At 46.0% G+C, this 19,444-nt stretch overlaps 1 protein-coding gene across 1 annotated transcript in view; it reads left to right on the top strand.

Annotated features, from left to right (window-relative positions):
• Nucleotides 1–9,674: 9,674 nt before the first annotated feature.
• DPEP1 (dipeptidase 1) overlaps nt 9,675–19,444 on the top strand; it is a 62,838-nt gene continuing 53,068 nt past the window's right edge. The window contains exons 1-2 of the mRNA XM_033943738.1: nt 9,675–10,051; nt 18,889–19,015. Coding sequence (XP_033799629.1) covers nt 9,933–10,051; nt 18,889–19,015 — 246 coding nt within the window. The 5' untranslated portion in view covers nt 9,675–9,932. The remainder of the gene's footprint in view (nt 10,052–18,888; nt 19,016–19,444) is intronic.

The following is a 19,444-nucleotide window of genomic DNA, read 5'->3' as shown; positions in this document are numbered from 1 at the left end:
GATTGCGATTGTCTTGGATGGGTAGGATTAGTGCTTTGCGTATGAATGTGCTGCCTCGCTTTCTGTATTTGTTCTCCTGCCTACCTCTCTCAATTCCTAAGCGTTTTCTGCTTAGGCTACAACGACGGGCCTTTGCTTATATTTGGACTCGTAAACCCCCTAGGGTAAGGAGGGAACGTATGTACTGGGACAGGTTACACGGGGGAATGGGAGTCCCTGATTTCTCTACATATTATTTTGCATCCCAACTGCAAGGGCTGTTTCATTGGGCATATCCCTCCCAGCGCTGGGTTTCTCTGGAACAGGCTCTACAACCTACCTACCCTTTAGCGGCGCTGCCTTGGCTGTCTCTGGATATCCTTCGGGATCAGCAGACTGGAACGTCTTATGGAATGACATGTACTCTGCTGGCGTGGAGCCGGGTTCGACGAGCTTGGTTTCCACGACAGCGTTATTTCTATGCCACTCCCATTAGATTTGCCCCTGATTTTTTGCCTGCTAGAGATACTGTGATTTTTAGGCGTTGGGAGATGGAGGGACTTCGGGTCCTGGGTCAACTGATAGTGGGTGGACAACTGATACCCTTTGCTGCCTTACAATCTATATATGACCTCCCCTCGACAGATTTTTTTGCCTATATCCAGCTTCGAGATTTTATGGTGAGGAGGGTGATCCCTGAGTGGGAGGGGGCAGACTCTGCTTTCCTTCAAGTGTTTAGGATGGGATCTGGGGTGGGCCTTATCTCACGACTTTATAGGGCACTTCTATACACTAGGCCACAAGCCCGCACATATGAACATCGTTGGGAACTCTTGCTGGGGAAGGCTTTTGAATTTCAGCAATGGGACTCCCTTTATAATACATTGTTAAGAGTTTCCTTAGCATCCCCCTTAGTTGAACAGGGCTATAAGATGTTATTTCAGTGGTATCTTACACCAGAAAAGATACACCGATTTTATCACTGTGGAGATGGCCACTGCTGGCGTAAATGTGGGTGTTTGGGCACCTTTGGACATATCTGGTGGGATTGTGTTAAGATTGTACCCTTTTGGAAGATGGTTCAACGACTGCTTACTGATGTACTACATCTACCCATTCTATTGCATATGGAAATATTTTTACTTAACTTTCCGTTGGGGAGCTTGGATGTAGATCAGAATCACTTTGTGGCCCTAGTTGCAACGGCAGCTAGACTTACTGTGGCTGCGTACTGGAAGCGCGACACGCTGCCTTCTCGTACTGAATTGTTACATAAAATAGACCAAATCTACCTGATGTCTAAATTGACTGCTTTAAATAATGATTCCTGTGGCACGTTTCATCGCCAGTGGTCACGTTATGGCCTTTGGCGGGGTCTTCTTTGAGCTGTTGCCACTTGTATTTTCATTTTCCTAAGGTTTCTGGTTTATATTGTTTCACTCGGTGGGGGGTGGGGGGGATTATGTTGATTCTTATGGGCATTATACTTGAATTGTTGGAATGCTGCCTGTGTATTGTTATCATTTTGCTCAATAAAATATTAAATTTCAAAAAAAAAAAAAAAAAAAAAAAAAATAAAATTGTGGAACACGTAGACAAACATGATTTAATGAGACAAAGTCAGCATGGGTTCAGCCGAGGGAGATCTTGCCTCACAAATTTGCTTGACTTCTTTGAAGGTGTGAATAAACATGTTGATAAAGGTGAGCCAGTTGATGTAGTATATCTAGATTTTCAGAAAGCTTTTAATAAAGTTCTCATGAGAGGCTCCTGAGAAAATTAAAGTCGTGGAATAGGTGGCAAAGTTCAGTTGTGGATTAGGAATTGGTTATCAGATAGAAAACAAAGGGTAGGGTTAAATGGTCATTTTTCTCAATGGAGGAGAGTAAACAGTGGAGTGCCACAGGGATCTATACTGGGACCTGTGCTATTTAACTTATTTATAAATTATATAAAATTGGAACGACAAGTGAGGTGATTAAATTTGCACATGACACTAAACTGTTCAAAGTTGTCAAATGCATGCAGATTGCGAAAAATTGCAAGCAGACCTTAGGAAATTGGAAGACTGGGTACCCAAGTGACAGATGAAATTTAATGTGGATAAATGCAAAGTGATGCACATTGGGAAGAATAACCCAAATCACAGTTACCGGATGCTAGGGTCCAACAAGTGGGTTAGTGCCCAAGAAAAGGATCTAGGTGTCATTGTACACAATACGATGAAACCTTCCATCCAATGTGCAGCAGCGGCCAAAAAAGCAACAGGATGCTAGGAATTATTTTAAAACTGATGGTTAACAAGACTAAGAATGTTATAATGCCCCTGTATCACTCCATGGTGTGACTTCACCTGGAGAATTGCATTCAATTCTGGTCTCCTTATCTCAAGAAAGATATAGTGGCACTAGAAAAGGTTCAAAGAAGAGAGACCAAGATGATAAAGGGGATGGAACTCCTCTCGTATGAGGGATGGAACTCCTCTCGTATGAGGAAAAACTAAAAAGGTTAGGGCGTATGAGGAAAGACTAAAAAGGTTAGGGCTCTTCAGCTTGGAAAAGAGACAGCTGAGGGAAGATATGATTAAAGTCTACAAAATCCTGAGTGGAGTAGAATGGGTAAAAGTGGATCAATTTTTTCCTCTGTAAAAATTACAAAGATTAGGGGACACTCGATGAAGTTATAGGGAAATACTTTTAAAACCAATAGGAGGAAAAAAAATTTCACTCGGAGAATAGTTAAGCTCTGGAATGCATTGCCAGAGGTTGTGGTAAGAGCGGATAGCGTAACTTTTTAAGAAAGGTTTGGACAAGTTCCTGGAGGAAAAGTCCATAGTCTGTTATTGAGAAAGACATGGAGGAAGCCACTGCTTGCCCTGGATCGGTAGCATGGAATATTGCTACTCCTTGGGTTTTAGCCAAGTACTAGTGACCTGGATTGGCCACTGTGAGAACAGGCTACTGGGCTTGATGGAGCATTGGTCTGACCAGTAAGGCTGTTCTTATGACCCCCCCCCCCCCTCACATTAATGACACACTCTTAAAACAGTCTCTCCTAAACACCAGTGAGAGACTCTTACAGCAGTCTCTTCTGCACATAGGTGAGACCCTCTAATTCAGGCATTCTTACTGCAGTCTTTCCGTCACTCACCTCTGATATCAATAATAGTCTTGATTGTAATAATTGTAGTGCTTTCAACACATCAGTGAGACAGTCTTACCACTGTGTCTCCCTCACATCAGTGAGACACTCTTAATATACAGTCTCTCTATCTCATGGAAACACTCTTAATGCAGTCTCTCTCACACATTGGTGAAACATTCTTAATGCACTTTCTCTCAGGCCACTGAGTGTTTCCCTCTGAATAGGGACTTAACGTCCTGACTGTTTTGAAATGATGGAATTTTAAAAAATATTTTTTAATGTGAAAAACAACCAATAAAGCCAAACGTGGATTCTTCTAATTAGGTTGACCACAATCTGTAGAATTTCCATAAAAGTCTCTGGCCACAAGGGATTTTTCTTGCAGTGAAGTAGATGCTGTTTTCAGGTTGCATGACTCATAGGGAAGAAAAATTGGTCTCCTGTGAAAAAGGTTAGGTAATTGAGAACCACAAACATTCACTACATACAGCCCACACAGTGACATTTGGCACTTTTCCTGTTTTGATCAAAAGATAACGCCCAACCCCAGGTTTCCGCTCTACAAAGACTCTGGCTCCCATGGTGCTCAGGGACCCACTTCTCACTTCTCAATGAAACAGTCCTTTCAACTCCATAGATTTTACCAGCAAAGACTGTACAGGTGTCCATCGACTCTTACTACCAATAGAATCAGAGCTCTGTCTCCCACTGGTTTCTCACTTCTCGGAGACGTTGGCCATAGAGCCCACATCAGTGCTGCCCAATGCAGCTCCAAGGGGGAGTTGCTGACAACCTTATCCTTAAGCCAAAGCCAGTTGTAGACACTGTGGGGCCCAAGGAAGAAATTAAGAAGCCCCCCCCTTATCCTTCCACCATTGCTAATACACATACTACAATTATAGTTTAATTCTTTATGGATGGAGGTAACACCTATGTCAACAGTAAAGATACAATAGGGTCATTTTTGAACATAGCAGGGAAGGACCCTTCTACTGTGTCTCTGAAAAATGTAGTAACTTACTCCTTTTTATCTAGATTTAATTTATATTGCACTGTTTGTAATATGTCAGTTTTCAAAATTTACTCTTGCTATTTTCATATTTTCCACAGTACAAGAGAATACAAGTCACTGTTTCTCTTTCTGCATTGTGTGCAGTGTTCCATCTAATTTTCATCTACATATGTTGTATTTTTACCTATTAACCTTTAGAACGGAATAACACAATTATAACACTACTTTATTCTAAATTAAAACAAAATTATTTTTTCTACCTGTGCAGTTTGATCATTTAATTTTTCTATTTGTGTTTATTCCAGTCACCAGTTTCTGCCTTCCTCTGTCTTACCAGGGTTTCCTGTCCATTTGTCATTTTTCTCTCGGTTTCCTGTCCATTTGTCATTTTTCTCTCGTCTTTTTCAGTTCCTCCATTACATTAATCGCCAGCACTGATCTTTTCCTTTCTTCTTTCCATTTATTTTTCTGCCTCTGTCTAGATTTCATTACTACTAACCAGTCTTCAATTTTCCTCTTTTTACTACATCTGCCTAAAGGTCTCCATCTCTTTCCCTCACCCTGGACCTCCCCTTCCTCTTATTTCTCAGAATTTCATTAACTGTCTTCTCTTCCTTATATCCTCTCTGTCCTCCTATTCCATCCAGCGTCTCCTCCTTCTCTTTCCCAACCAGCGTCTCCACCATTCATCCACTATTTCCACTCTCTCTCTGCTCTTCCAATCAGTGTTGCCCCTTTTCCATGCCATGTCTCAATTTCCCCCTTCCACCCAGAATCTCTCCTCCATCCTCTTCTCCACTACAGCCATCCAGGATCTTTTCTGTCTCTCCCTTTCTTATGCCCCCACAATCCATCTTCTCTATTTCTTCCCCATCTACCATGCCTTTTTGTCTTTCATCCCAGCATTACCCTGTCTGTCTTTCCTCCCCCTCCCCTATATTCAGCATCACTTGTTTCTCTCCCAATACTCCAGGCTGTCCCACTCTTTTTTTCCTTTCCCCCAGCATGACTCTGGCATGTGGCACCCCCTGCAGGGCCCACCCAAGAGGGCAGCTATTTAGAATAAGCATACGAGACTGATTCGCATCTCATGCATTTGCATTAAATCTCTCCTGAGTCAGCTACTCCCCTCTCAAGTGCTTTTGTGGTCCAGGTTCCAACTGCCTCCCCATCTCTGCCCCAGTAATTATGCTGTTGCAATGGGAGCAAATGGGCTGCTCCTAACACGTAGACGCATATTTTTGATCTGTCTTTCCTAACGTTTGGGCATTTTTGTAACATTTTTTTAATACATTACTGAAGAATTTGTAGGTTTTGTTTTCATATGTGTTGACATTATAAGTTCAAATCTTTTTTTATTGCGAATGTGAAAAATACAAAAGATCAAAAAAAGATACAAGAGCAAAGGAATCAACAACCAACAATACACAATTTTCAGAAACACCCAATGGAGCAAACCCATCCCCCCAACACCCCACCCCCCACCCAACCCCCAAGAACTCCCAAAACAATATCCCCCCGGGGGGTCCCCCTCCAGAAAATATACAGAAGACAACCAAAAAGTCTCCATGTGTCGATATTATTTTGAAGAATGATTTGTATTGTTTTTGTTTGTGATCTATGTATGTTTATTTGGAAATCGTTGACTCCAGGTGATATATTAAATTGTTAATTAAATAAATATCTACCTGCCCGCCCCGAAGCTCGAGGAATGCTCAGTGAGCCACCCATGGTAAGGAGCCCCCTACGGTCCCATTGTCAAATTCTTCTCTTCCTCTTGGGTCCCACAGCTACAAGGGCCCCCCCAACTGCCTGGTGAGGTGATGTAAGCTTCCCTCCCTTTGACTCACTTGCCGCCCTCTCTCTTGCTGCTGCCAAGGGGCTCTAACACAGTGTGTGTTGCTGCCGGCTTCCCTTCTCCTTCCTCCCCTCATCATGTAACTGCCTGTTTTGTAGAGGGAGGAGGGATGCTCCCCCAGCCCGTGTACCATTTCTTCAGGTCACTGGCAGCGGTTCCTACACATTGCCGGTGGCTGACTCAGAAGCCTTCCCTCTGACACGAAATGCAAATGCATCAGAGGAAAGACTTCTGGGTCAGGCACCGGTAGCATTTACAAACTGCTGCTGGCGGCCTGTAGTTACTGAGTGGGCTGGGTCTGAAATCTTTGGCTAGTGAGATTAGTGTTCAAAATACAATTTAGCAGATGCCAGTTAACATTTGAAGAAGCATGAAGTTTTTAAATTTATTAATTACTAGCTGATGCCCCGGCGTTGCACGGGTATTTAATTATAGCAATAACACTGTAAATGGATTCAAATAAAGATACTTTATAGTGGTGAATGAATGCAAGTCTCACTGGAATTAGCAATCTCTTAAACTGAAAAGGAAGATCTGTTGGAATAAGTGGCATCCAAAAGTTTCAGTATTGATTTAAACAACTCAATATGTGGAAACTCAGGTTGAAAAGAAACTCCATGCAGTTTGTTCCCAAGAAACTCCATGCAGTTTGTTCCCGGTTCTGAATGGAACCTGTGTTCCTAGTTCAGCATATGTGAGTACTCATGTAATGTAATAGCATTATGAACTGGGGTGCATGAAGGAAACAGTTACAAACACAGTTAGAACCTACAAACTCTATATGTATGGTGTCTGTGGTAGAATAGAAACGATGTCCCTAGTGGTTATAGTGTCATATAAGGTGTTTTATAGTTGGAATTACTGTGAGAATGGCAGCTTTTTACATTTTTTCCATTGACATGAATGGGTGAAATCTGATTTTATGTTTGTAGCTCCGCCCACATGTGCAGGTGGGCCGTGAGACCCCCAGAACATATCACTCCAGGTAGTGAGGGATCCGCATACCAAGTTTCGTTCAAATCGGGCAAGCCGGTTATGCGGAGGCAGTTTTTACATTTTTTCCATTGACATGAATGGGTGAAATCTGATTTTCTGTTTGTAGCTCCGTCCACGTGTGGAGGTGGGCCGCGAGACCCCCAGAACATATCACCCCAGGTAGTGAGGGATCTGCATACCAAGTTTCGTTCAAATCGGTCAAGCCGTTTTTGCGTGATCGCGGCACATACATACATACACACATACATACCTCCGATTTTATATATATAGATAGAAGATAGATAAGTAAGTTTAGTACTTTATCATGAACTAGATGCTTTTAGATAGTAAAGATTGAAGTGGATTCAGCCTTTAATTTGTCCTATGCTTATCATGTTTGTAATGATACCAAATGGGATTTTTAATCTTGCAGCTATACTGAGTATTTGCGTGCTTTGTTAGAGTGCGTGACAGTAGCGCTTTTTCTTACTTTTATAATGTTTTTTTTCTTTTTATATGAATTTTAAGCAAGAACATATCATTGAGCAAAACGTTTCATGTTATTTTTATTATTGGAACTTTGGTCCTCGACCTGGCAGCTTAGCTTCAACGCTAACAAATGCAAGGTCATGCACCTGGGCAACAATAATCCGTGCAGAACGTACACATTAAATGGTGAAACCTTAGCAAGGACTACAGCAGAATGGGATTTGGGGGTGATCATCAGTGAAGACATGAAAACGGCCAATCAAGTGGAGAAGGCCTCATCCAGGGCTAGGCAAATGCTGGGTTGTATCCAAAGAAGCTTTGTTAGTCGGAAGCCCGACGTCCTAATGCCCTTGTACCGAACCATGGTGAGGCCTCATCTGGAGTACTGCGTACAATTCTGGAGGCCACATTACCGAAAAGATGTACTGAGAGTCGAGTCGGTACAGTGGATGGCCACCAGGATGGTCTCGGGGCTTAAAGATCTATCATACGAAGAAAGGCTGAACGAATTGCAGCTATACTCTCTCGAAGAACGCAGGGAGAGAGGAGACATGATTGAAACGTTTAAGTATGTCACTGGTCGTATCGAGGTAGAAGATGATATTTTCCTTCTTAAAGGATCCTCCGCCACAAGAGGATACCCGCTGAAAATAAAGGGCGGGAAGTTTCATGACGACACCAGGAAATACTTCTTCACCGAAAGAGTGGTTGACAGCTGGAATAAGCTCCCAGTACAGGTAATCGAGGCCAGCAGCGGCCGGATTTTAAGAACAGATGGGATGCTCATGTCGGATCTCTACGAGGGAAAGGTCTTCAGAGAGCGATTAACTAGGGGGGTGGGTCAGTGGTGTGGGCAGACTCGATGGGCCTCGGCCTTTTTCTGCCATCACTTTCTATGTTTCTATGTTTAATCCTTGTACGTGTTTTTGTTTATGTTTTTTGATCCCTTTTAAATAGTATTTTTAGAACGTAACCCCTGATGCACCCCGTTTGGGGTGAAACATGGCCCATGTCAGGTGATTTTTTTAGCTGATTGAAATAAAGATCATCTTTTACATGATTTGGGATCCGCTCTTCTTTTTGGACTGGTTTAGCAGCGAAAGTCTCTCTCTCTGGTGGATGGGATGGGGTTAGCAGGGAGAGTGTCTCTCTGGTGAATGAGTTATTTGGCATTATCAGGAATCAGTAATCTTTTCCAGTGTAATGTAATCATTAAGTGAGATATGGGGACTTTGTTATCTGAAGTTAGCACAGGTTTGTACTGCCAGTTCTTCCCTTTACAATCGCCATCTCTCTGATTACTTGATTAGAATTGTGTAATGATTACAATCTTGCCCTTCACTGAGGAGCCAAAAGAGGCTGGTCTGGAGGAAAGGATGGTTGATCATCCACAGGACCTTGAGTTCTGGCCACTGCATTATCTCCCGTATAGTCAAAGTTAAGCCTCTGTGTCTCATTCTCAAACTCAAACCCTTTGCAGGGCCATATTTTGGATTTGTCGGTACTTGGAGGACTGCAGAAAAAATAGTTAATGTCTTATTAAAGAAATGACAATTTTGCATGAGGTAAAATAATAATAATTTATTTTTTATATACCGCTATATCAAAAAGTTCAAAGCGGTTTACAAGGAAAGTTAATACATACAGTGTGAATAGAAATAACATAAGAGGTGAAATAAGCAAATAAAATTGGAATAGATCAGTGAAAACATGAGATTTTTTTTTTGTAAAAACAAGGAAGGTATTAAGGCGTCAACCTATCAAAGGGATGGGTCTTTAGCAATTTTCTAAAATCAAAATAAGAGTTAGGAAAGATTTATAAGAGTTTCACCTCATGCAAAATTGTCATTTGTTTAATAAGACATTAACTATTTTTTCTGTGACCCTCACAGTTAAAGTTTAACATCTTTCCTTTCTCAGAACTGACGCATTTCAATCACTATATTGAACATAAAATCATTTTCCCTACCTTTGTTGTCTGGTGACTTTATTTTTCTGTGCTTTTAACTATGCTTTCTTCTCAAAATCTACTTTTCCATGTCTTCCCTCCCCCTCCATGGTCTGGTATCTGCTTTTCTTTCTCTCCCCCCCCCCCCCCCTGTGCAGCAGCAGCAGCAGCATTTCAGCCTTTCCGTTGAAAGCGGCGGCTCCTCGCGCGCTCCGCGCCTGCGCGGTTAGCCTTCTCTCTGAGGCTTGCGACGTAGGCGCGGACGGCGCGAGGAGCCCTTCGGGGGCTACGCGTGACGTGAGCAAGGGCCGGTCGCGTGCTTTCTCCTTCCCGCCTCCCAGTCCAGCGAGACCTCAACTGAAGAGAGGTGGAAGGGAAGGCGAGAGGCGGAGCTGTTGCGCCCAGTTACTGATTAACGCCGCGCCCGGAGAGAAGATAATGAGTCCGTGGCCACGAGCTGCTCAGGGCAACAGCAACAGGGGGGACAGCAAAGGCAGGTGACGGACGGAGGGAGTTTCATCGCCCCCATGTCGGCTCTTCGGCTCCTCGTCCTCGTCCTCCTCTTTGCCTCTTTCACGGGCGGCTCTGGGGAGACTTTGCGAGAGAAAGCGGAGAGGATCATGAGCACCACCCCTGTCATAGATGGGTAAGTCAAGCCCCCAACAAAACATGAAGCCATACGTTGGAGGGGAGGGGAGGGGCACCAGGAGAAGCCCTGGGATTTGATCCCACAACCTCCGGGCAATTCTTATGGGAGCTGAAGCCGTTGTGACGTCACTGCTGAGGTTGGCCCTCAGGCATTGGTGGAATGAGGCATTATGACATCATAGTCTCAGCTCTGGAATGTTGCTACTCTTTGGGTTTCTGACAGGTACTTGAGACCTGGGTTGGCCACTGTGGGAAACAGGAGACTGGGCTTGATGGACCTTCGGTCTGTCCCAGTACTGCTATTCTTATGTGAGCTGAAGCCATTGTGACATCACTGCTGAGTTTGGCCCTCAGGCATTGGTGGAATGAGGCATTATGACATCATAGTCTCAGCTCTGGAATGTTGCTACTCTTTGGGTTTCTGACAAGTACTTGGGACCTGGGTTGGCCACTGTGGGAAACAGGATACTGGGCTTGATGGACCTTCGGTCTGTCCCAGTACGGCTATTCTTATGTGAGCTGAAGCCATTGTGACATCACTGCTGAGGTTGGCTCTTAGGCATTGGTGGAATGAGGCATTATGACATCACAGTCTCAGCTCTGGAATGTTGCTACTCTTTGGGTTTCTGACAGTTACTTGGGACCTGGGTTGGCCATTGTGGGAAACAGGAGACTGGGCTTGATGGACCTTCGGTCTGTCCCAGTACGGCTATTCTTATGTTCTTATGTGAGCTGAAGCCATTGTGACATCACTGCTGAGGTTGGCTCTTAGGCATTGGTGGAATGAGGCATTATGACATCACAGTCTCAGCTCTGGAATGTTGCTACTCTTTGGGTTTCTGACAGGTACTTGGGACCTGGGTTGGCCACTGTGGGAAACAGGATACTGGGCTTGATGGACCTTCGGTCTGTCCCAGTACGGCTATTCTTATGTTCTTATGTGAGCTGAAGCCATTGTGACATCACTGCTGAGGTTGGCTCGTAGGCATTGGTGGAATGAGGCATTATGACATCACAGTCTCAGCTCTGGAATGTTGCTACTCTTTGGGTTTCTGACAAGTTCTTGGGACCTGGGTTGGCCACTGTGGGAAACAGGATACTGGGCTTGATGGACCTTCGGTCTGTCCCAGTACGGCTATTCTTATGTTCTTATGTGAGTTGAGTACAGGACAATGAAGCCATTGTGACATCACTGCTGAGGTTGACTCTTAGGCATTGGTGGAATTAGGTATTATGAACGAGAGGGCATTCGGAAAAATTAAAAGGGGACAGATTCGGAACCAATGCTAGGAAGTTCTTCTTCACCCAACGGGTGGTGGGCACCTGGAATGCGCTTCCAGAGGGAGTGATAGGACAGGGTATGGTATTGGAGTTCAAGAAGGGATTGGACAATTTCCTGAAGGAAAAGAGGATAGAAGGGTATAGATAGAGGGTTACTAACAGGTCCTGGACTTGATGGGCCGCCGCGTGAATGGACTGCTGGGCATGATGGACCCCTAGTCTGACCCAGCAGAGGCACTGCTTATGTTCTTATGTTCTTTCATTGGTAAGTAGAATACTTGTGCAAAAGGAGGGAGCATATCTTCCGAAATATTCAGTATTTCAATGAGATATTTTTTTAACATTTCTTTTGCAGAAATTATTGAGATTTTTGGAAAATTCAATAATCTAAGGTTACTAGAACGGAAATTATTTTCCAAATTTTCAGTTTTCCTTCTCAGGTTAGTGTTATCCCTAATAAGGGTAGACTGCACTTGCTTCACTTCTAACAACTCTTTCTCAATATTTTCTACCTTATTTTTCATTATGGAAGTGTCTTGTTTAAAATTTTTTAATTCTTCTTTTTGCTCCAACATTCTTTTTTCCAATTCCTTTATTTGTGGAGCTCCAAACTTATGACTAGGTCCCAAAGGGAATTCAGGGTTACATTGTTGGGTTTTGAAAAGGAAAAAGTACCTGATTGTATTGACTGAATTTCCTCAGTCCCAGGATTTCTCTCTCTTCCACCTTGTCCTTTTATCTGCTCCAATGCTGTTTCTTCCGCAAGCACGGTGTCTTCTGAAGCCTGGCTCAACGAAGCCTCCCGGGAGAACGAGTCTACCTCTTCGGATAGACTGTCTTCCTTAGGTGAGCTGGCTCCCTGCGGCTGGTCCCTGACTTCCAATGGGGTGTTATTGTTTGCCCCTGGGCTTCCTGGTTGATTTGAAAGGACCTTTAAGCTAAGTCCGCTGCCTTTTGATTTTTGTGAGTTAGCTGGGGGGGTTCTCAGAGTGGTCTCACTGATTGATTTCTCCTGTATTCACTGTTATCTTGAAGTTGATACACAGTTTTATTTATTTACTAGTTTTTTAGCCCGTTACATTAACAGGTGCTAGAATAGATGTGTAGACTTAGGCATTTCTTTCTTTCTTTGTTTCTGTCTCTCTCCCTGCCCCCTTTCTTTCTGTCTGTCTCTTTCCCTGGCCCCTGTCTGTCTTTCTTTCTGTCGCTCTCCCCCTGTCTGTCTTTCTTTCTGTCTCTCTCCCTGCCCACTGTCTGTCTGTCTGTCTTTCTTTCTTTCTATCTTTCTTTCTCTCTCCCTGCCCCCTTTCTTTCTTTCTGTATTTCTTTCTGTCTCTCTGCCTGTCTGTCTTTCTTTCAGTCTCTAACGGGTGCTAGAATATGTGTGTGTGTGTGTCTGTATTTATTTCTTTCTCTCTCTGTGCTTAGCCTGTTTCAGTATTTCTGTATTTTTTTCAAATCTGCGAGAGGAGGAGGAGGCCGTGGTGCACGGGATGGCGGGGAGTCCGGGGGTTGGGCGGAGCTAGGCAGAGCCGGGTTCAGGCATGGACCTTGCATCGCCCGGGCCAGCTCCTCGTCACGCGGCCGCTCCCGGCGACAGGCGCCGCGTCAATATCAGCATGCTGCGTTCGCCGTGACTCAAAACCGATGCCAGCACCGCAGGCAAACGAATGACTCGGTTGGCTCCTCCTCCCTGCGCACGACCACCTCTCTCAGGGCCGTCACGGCGCCCAGCTGGGTCTTCGTCACTCTAATGGCCTCGCCTCCCATCCCCGGACAGCCACAGCGCCCGCCAACCTGCCGGTCTCGTGCTCCCAGCAGGGGCTTCTGAGCACCGTCGCCCCAGCCAATTGGCGGCCGCCTTGGTCTCTGCCGCTCTGCGGTGCTAGGCGGGCACAGCCAATGCCGCTGTCACACCAACCCACCGCCGAGCCAGCCAATGGACATCACTCTTGTGGCTGGCGTTGTGAAGGGACGGCGCGGTGCGGCCTGCTCTGAGGGGAGGGGGGAAGTCCGCTGTTTTTTCCACCTCCCGTTTCACTCCGCTCTTGTTTCCTCCGCGCTACGGGCCCGGGACGCATCATAATGGTAAGAAGCAGGCTCGGAAAGGCGACGGTAGGACTCCGCATTCGCTCCCTCCGCCGCCTGTGGTGACATAGTAAGCACGCATGCGCACTCTTGCCGGCACATCCCGACAGATCAGATCTCAGGGAACACACAGTGAGAGTGTGCATGCGCGCATAGCATTTTATTATTATAGATAAAGAAATCTCCAGTGATCTTCACTTCTAGCCACTTCCTCCAATCTCTCTAGAGTCCCTACTGATCTTCTGTCTCACTCCTCTACGCTTCCCGTCATCTTTGTCCAATCGCCTTCAACCCTTGGACAGAAGCACTTTCTACAAAGACAGCTTTGAGCATCCTCCCATTTCCTCTTCCACAGCCGCCACCGCCATGTCCGCCCAGGCGAGCCGCAGCGCTTTCTTCTGTGTGCAGTGTGCAGGCATCGTGTCGTGCAGTGGTGACGTCCAGGCCTCGCACTGCCACGTCTCTCTTGGGCCGTGACGGAGAGGGCAGGGGGTGCTGGTGGTTTATGTGTTGGGGGGAGGGTCTCGCTCCCTCCTCAGTCGCTCGGAAGCCTTTCCCCAGGACCTGCTCTGTCTAAGGAGAGTGCCCGCTGCCCTTGGTGCTGGGGCTGCCCCCTCCCTCCTGGGCAGGGACGGACATGCAGCCAATTGCAACTTTTCAGTGCTGAGGAGTTGTGGCCCTTGGTGACGTAGTAAGCACGCATGCACACTCTTGCCGGCACATCCCGACAGATCATAGCTCAGGGAACACGCGGTGAGAGTGTGCATGTGCGCGTTGCATTTTATTATTATAATAGATATTTAAAGCACACACAGGTGTGCTCGATGATGGTGTGTAGGCGGGGGCACAGTTGCCTCTGTCTGTTAATGTGAAGCGCTGGAGTATTACTCCACTCGCTTTTCCTTCACACTGAGGGCACCCTAACACATTCACATTTATTATTTCTTTACTATTTATACGCAATATTTTGTGTTGTGCTTACGGAGGAGTTCGGTCATTGAGTTACCACTCTCTGAACTGACTGACTAGTTTTGCCTTATTGTTGGCCTCCTTTTTTCTAGGGCAGTGGTCAGCAAACTGCGGCTCTCGAGCTGCATGCGGCTCTTTAGCCACTTGAGTACGGCTTGCGGCTCATGCCCAACCTGCTTCCCTTCCTCCCTGTCCTCCCGCAAGCCACTGACGCCGGGGAATAGGCCACCACTGCCACCATCTGGGAACAGACCGCCGCTGAGTTCTCCCTGCTTCCCCAGTGAAGCGCAGGGCCAAAAATCTCTTGCCACCCGACGTCAATTCTGGCTGGCCCCCCCCTTGAAGGCCTGTCCCTCCCCCTTGAAGGCCTGCACCCCTTGAAGGTCTGCACCCCCCCCCCGAAGGCCTGTCCCCCCCCTTGAAGGCCTGTCCCCCCTTGAAGGCCTGCCTGCCTGCCTGTCCCCCCCTCACCCTTGAAAGCCTGCCTGCCCGCCCGCCCCACCCTGAAGGCCTGATGCCCCGACCCACCCCGAAGGACCGCTCGCCCCCCCTGGCCTCCCTGCACCACCTATGAAGCAGCCGCAGCAGGGTCGCGACGTCAGCGTTCTCTGCGCTGCTTGGGTGCTGCTTCCTGCGCCACGGTCCCGCCCCTCCTCTGATGTCAGAGGAGGGGCGGGACCGTGGCGCAGGAAGCAGCACCCAAGCAGCTCAGGGATCGCTGATGTCGCGATCCTGCTTCACAGGTGGTGCAGGAAGGTCAGTGGGGCGAGCGGTCCTTCGGGGGTGGGGGGGACTGAACGGCAAGGCTGGGAGCACCCCCTCAGGGCTGGCACCTGGGGCGCACGGCCCCCCCCCCCCTTGGTACGCCACTGGGTGGAATAGAGAGGTGCCACACTGGACTGGAAATGGATGATGATGAAAGGGGACCTGCTGATGTTAGGGGTGAAAGGAGAAGGGGGAGCTAGAGCTGGTTGGGGGGAAGGAGGCACTGCTTCTTCTGGTCAGGGAAAAGAATTGCCATACTGTACTGGACATGGAGGATGGTGAAGGGAGAGCTGCTGCTGGACCTGGAAGGATGGAGGCAGAAGCAGAGATGTTGCTGGACTGGGGGGAGCGCATTGGAGAAGGGAGCAAAGATAATTAATTGGTGGAAGGGGACACTGGACTCAGGGAGGGAGAGATCTAATCTAATTTCCATCTTATATACCGGATCATTCCAGCAAGGACTTGAATCGGTTAACAAAGATTTAAAAGAATATAATATAAAACAATAATGAAGGTGAGAGCAAGGCATACAAGCCATAGGGTGGGGGCTGCGGCCAGAAAAGAATAGAGAGATGATGCCCAGAGAAGAGATATTGTGCATGGAGCATAGGGATAGACACAGAGGGAGAATGCTGGATGGGGAGGGGATGAGTACACAAGGGCACAAAGGGAGAAGGACGCAGAGGGAAGATGCTAGACAGGATAGATAGAGATGCAGAGGGAAGATATACATTGGAATGATGTGTAGGAAATTTAGAAGTCACCTCACTGGATACAGGATAGAAGTTCTTCAAATGTACTAATTAAATAGTCATGCAAGGAAAAAAAGCTGTGTCTGTTTGTTCACAGGAGACATTTAGGAGCAGTACACTTGTGTATACGTATGGAAGGGGTTCAGGTGGGAAGAGAAGGAAGGGGGATTTGTTCAGAGATGTTTGGGGGTTGCTGTACACTGGCACTGCTATGATAATCTTTGTTTGTTTTGAAAAAGAGAAATACAAATGGAAATAAAGAAGGAAATAAATGGGGGCGGGGAAGGGGGCCCAATGTACTTATGTTCCTAGGGGCCCTTTATGCAAACAAATAGAGTAATGATCGTCTAGATTCTACAAACATAAAAAGGTCCACCTGGCTTGTTAGGTTCCTGCTTCTTTTTGTGCACAGATTGGGCAGGTTGTGAGGTCATGTTGTGGTTATTTCTGAGTATTGTAAATTAAGACCCGTGCTGTCTGCTTGTGATTTTAGGATTATGGTGCGATCTCTGATACTTAGTAGACTTGATTATCGCAATTTGATATATCTGGGGGTTGCAAAGCATTACAGATTACACTTCTCCCTCCGTATTTGCTGCGATAGGGGATTAACAGAACCGCAAATAACTTTTTCATATATTATTCGCTGTTTTCTGTTAAAAACCATCGTGAATATGGTGAAACCGCGAATAACATGGTGGGAGACCTGGCCTGTTCCTAAAGGAGAGGCAAAACACGGTGAAGAAAGTGCTGGGAATCAGCGATTTCTCTATGCAAGCTGATGTAATTTGGGGGGAGGAGCCAGAAAGCTAAAAACCATGAATAATCGAAACCACAAATGCTAAAACCGCGAATACGGAGAGAGAAGTGTATACAGACTTCTGCAGCCAGAATGATACTGGGTCTGGATGGAAAAAAGGCAAGGAAGGTGTCTTTCAACCAATGATAAAATCTTTATTAAGCAAGTAATGGTCCCAACAAGGATCCCTGTTTTGGCGTGTAAAAACGCCTTCTTCAGGGTACACAGACAGTTAAACACTGGCGTCTAGAATCGTGTGGTTTGTATGCTGTTTCCAGACTGCTTATGCGATTGTAGACGCCAGCGTTTGACTGTCTGTGTACCCTGAAGAAGGCGTTTTTACAAGCCGAAACAGGGATCCTTGTTGGGACCATTACTTGCTTAATAAAGATTTTATCATTGGTTGAAAAGACACCTTCCTTGCCTTTTTTCTGTTTGACTGTCTTGACTTGAAGGCAAGGCATTCTGCTTGTCAGTTCACTGGGTCTGGATGGCAAAGTTGAAGCAATTGAATTGGTTACCAATTAATTCCTGGTGCAAATCTATCAGTGTTCATTCTTGACGGTACCATGGTATTTGAAACAAACAATTCAACTGTAAAAACCAGCAGGACAGCTGACATTGGACACAGACAAAAGGGCATTGATACTAGATCAGATTGATTGATGTTCAGTTTGCAGAAACAATAGCGAGTGCATTTCAATTTGTGGAATCATTTACCAGAACATGTTCAACGTACTTTACAGTTTAAGAAAATGTTGAAGACCTGGTTTTTTTGCACACACATTGCTTGAGATATGATCTTTGAGTCACATATTGTGAAGATACAGGTAATCTTCGCCGTATAATCCAGAGCTGTGATTTTGAGGACCAATTTCAAAAATGAAGTCTAAGTCCGGAAGCACAGAAATGTCCATTTTTGAATGGGACATCCATATTTTTATTCGCAAAAAATCACCTACTTTGACATCTTGGTTGCCAAAACATCTAGACTGTCGGGACCTCTAACTTTATTCATCATTTTTGACCCCAAATCAGCACCATTTAGATGTGGGATGGGCCAGCATTGTAATTGACTGGCCACATAGACATCCCAACAGCAGTGAACTTCACTTATACATCTCACCATTTACCCTGTATAATTTATAGTGAGTCCTCCAAAACTCCCCCAAAACCTACTAGACCCACCTGTCTACCACTCCAATAGCCCTCATGGCTGCAGGTGGCACCTATAAGGCAGTAGAACAAGGTTTTGCTGGAATCGAACTTTCCACCATAAATGTAGTGGTTAGAGTGGCTTATGGATAGGGCTACCCGACGTCCGGATTTCCACGGACATGTCCTCCTTTTCAAGGACATGTCTGGGGGGTCCGGACAGCTTTTCAAAACCTGACACTTCGTCTAAATCGCGTCAGGCAGGTGGAAATCCGCACATGCGTAGATTTCCTCCTGCCCGACGAGGCGGGGGCAGGGCTAGGGTGGGATTGGGAGCGGGACTGGGGCGTAACAGGGCATGGATGGTTAGTACTGGGTGGGTCTGGGGGCAGGTCTAGGGTTCCGGATTTTACTATAGTAAAATCTGGCAACCCTACTTTTGTGCTCACTAGCCCATCCACCAGGTTATTTAACCCGCCTGTGTGGTGCTTTACTAGGCTTTCCCATATCAGATGCTGCTGTTCTAGAGACAGATATGTACTCTTTCATTCAGATATTTGGGGGTGTGAGGGTGTCTGTGAGCATTGGGGGAGTGTGTGCAGGGGGGTCATACCTTCATTTGTCCAGTAGTCATCTGGTCAGTTTGGGTACCTTTGCTTCTAAATCAGGTCTAGCTTTGAACATCTAATTTCCGCTTAGGACGTTTTGTAAAAGGTTTGATGAATCTAGTCTTAAATGCAAGCACTATGGAAGACAACACGTGTTTAGCATGACAAGGGAGGGTAATTTTCAGACAGGACAATTTACCTGAGGGCTTTGAAAGTTGCTCTCAGTGAGGTTAAAATAGTCAATTTCTCCTCTCACAAGCCTGATATTGTCCCTTGATGTTACTGCCCAACATGTACAAGGAATATATGGCCATTTAGAGAGGGAGCAGGACTACCAGTCTCAGAATGCCAAGGGCTGGCAGGTTCTGAGCCGTATAGGGATTCAAAGTCTCCTGTGTTTGGTGTCTTTCTTTCACAGACACAACGACCTCCCTTGGCAGCTGCTGTCTCAGTTTAATAACAAGTTGAGTGAGGTGGACCTGTACAATCTCAACACAACTCACACCAACATCCCCAAACTGAAGACAGGATATGTGGGAGGGCAGGTATGTATCACAGCTGGGCTACAAAGACCAAGTCAATACATGGGATTGGAGGAACTGTGAGCCATAGAGCTGTACAGGAAGGTCAGGATTATACATACAACACAAGAGAGACAGTTCATAGAGATTACAGACTTGAGAGAGAAGAGACCCAAAGCACTGTACACTGTATTCATTCATTCATTCAATTTTCTATACCATTCTCCCAGGGGAGCTCAGAACGATTTACATTAATTTATTCAGGTACTCAAGCATTTTTCCGCCTGTCCCAGTGGGCTCACACTCTATCTAATGTACCTGGAGCAATGGGAGGATTAAGTGAGCAGTGTGGGGTTTGAACCCACACAACCTCAGGGTGCTGAGGCTGTAGCTTTAACCACTGTGCCACACACTACAGGGTCTACAGACATGAGAGAAAAGAGACCTCAAGCA

This window comes from Geotrypetes seraphini, chromosome 4, assembly GCF_902459505.1.
Source record: "Geotrypetes seraphini chromosome 4, aGeoSer1.1, whole genome shotgun sequence".
In the NCBI taxonomy this organism is placed as follows: Eukaryota; Metazoa; Chordata; class Amphibia; order Gymnophiona; family Dermophiidae; genus Geotrypetes; species Geotrypetes seraphini.
This window is presented reverse-complemented; position numbering and strand designations above follow the sequence as displayed.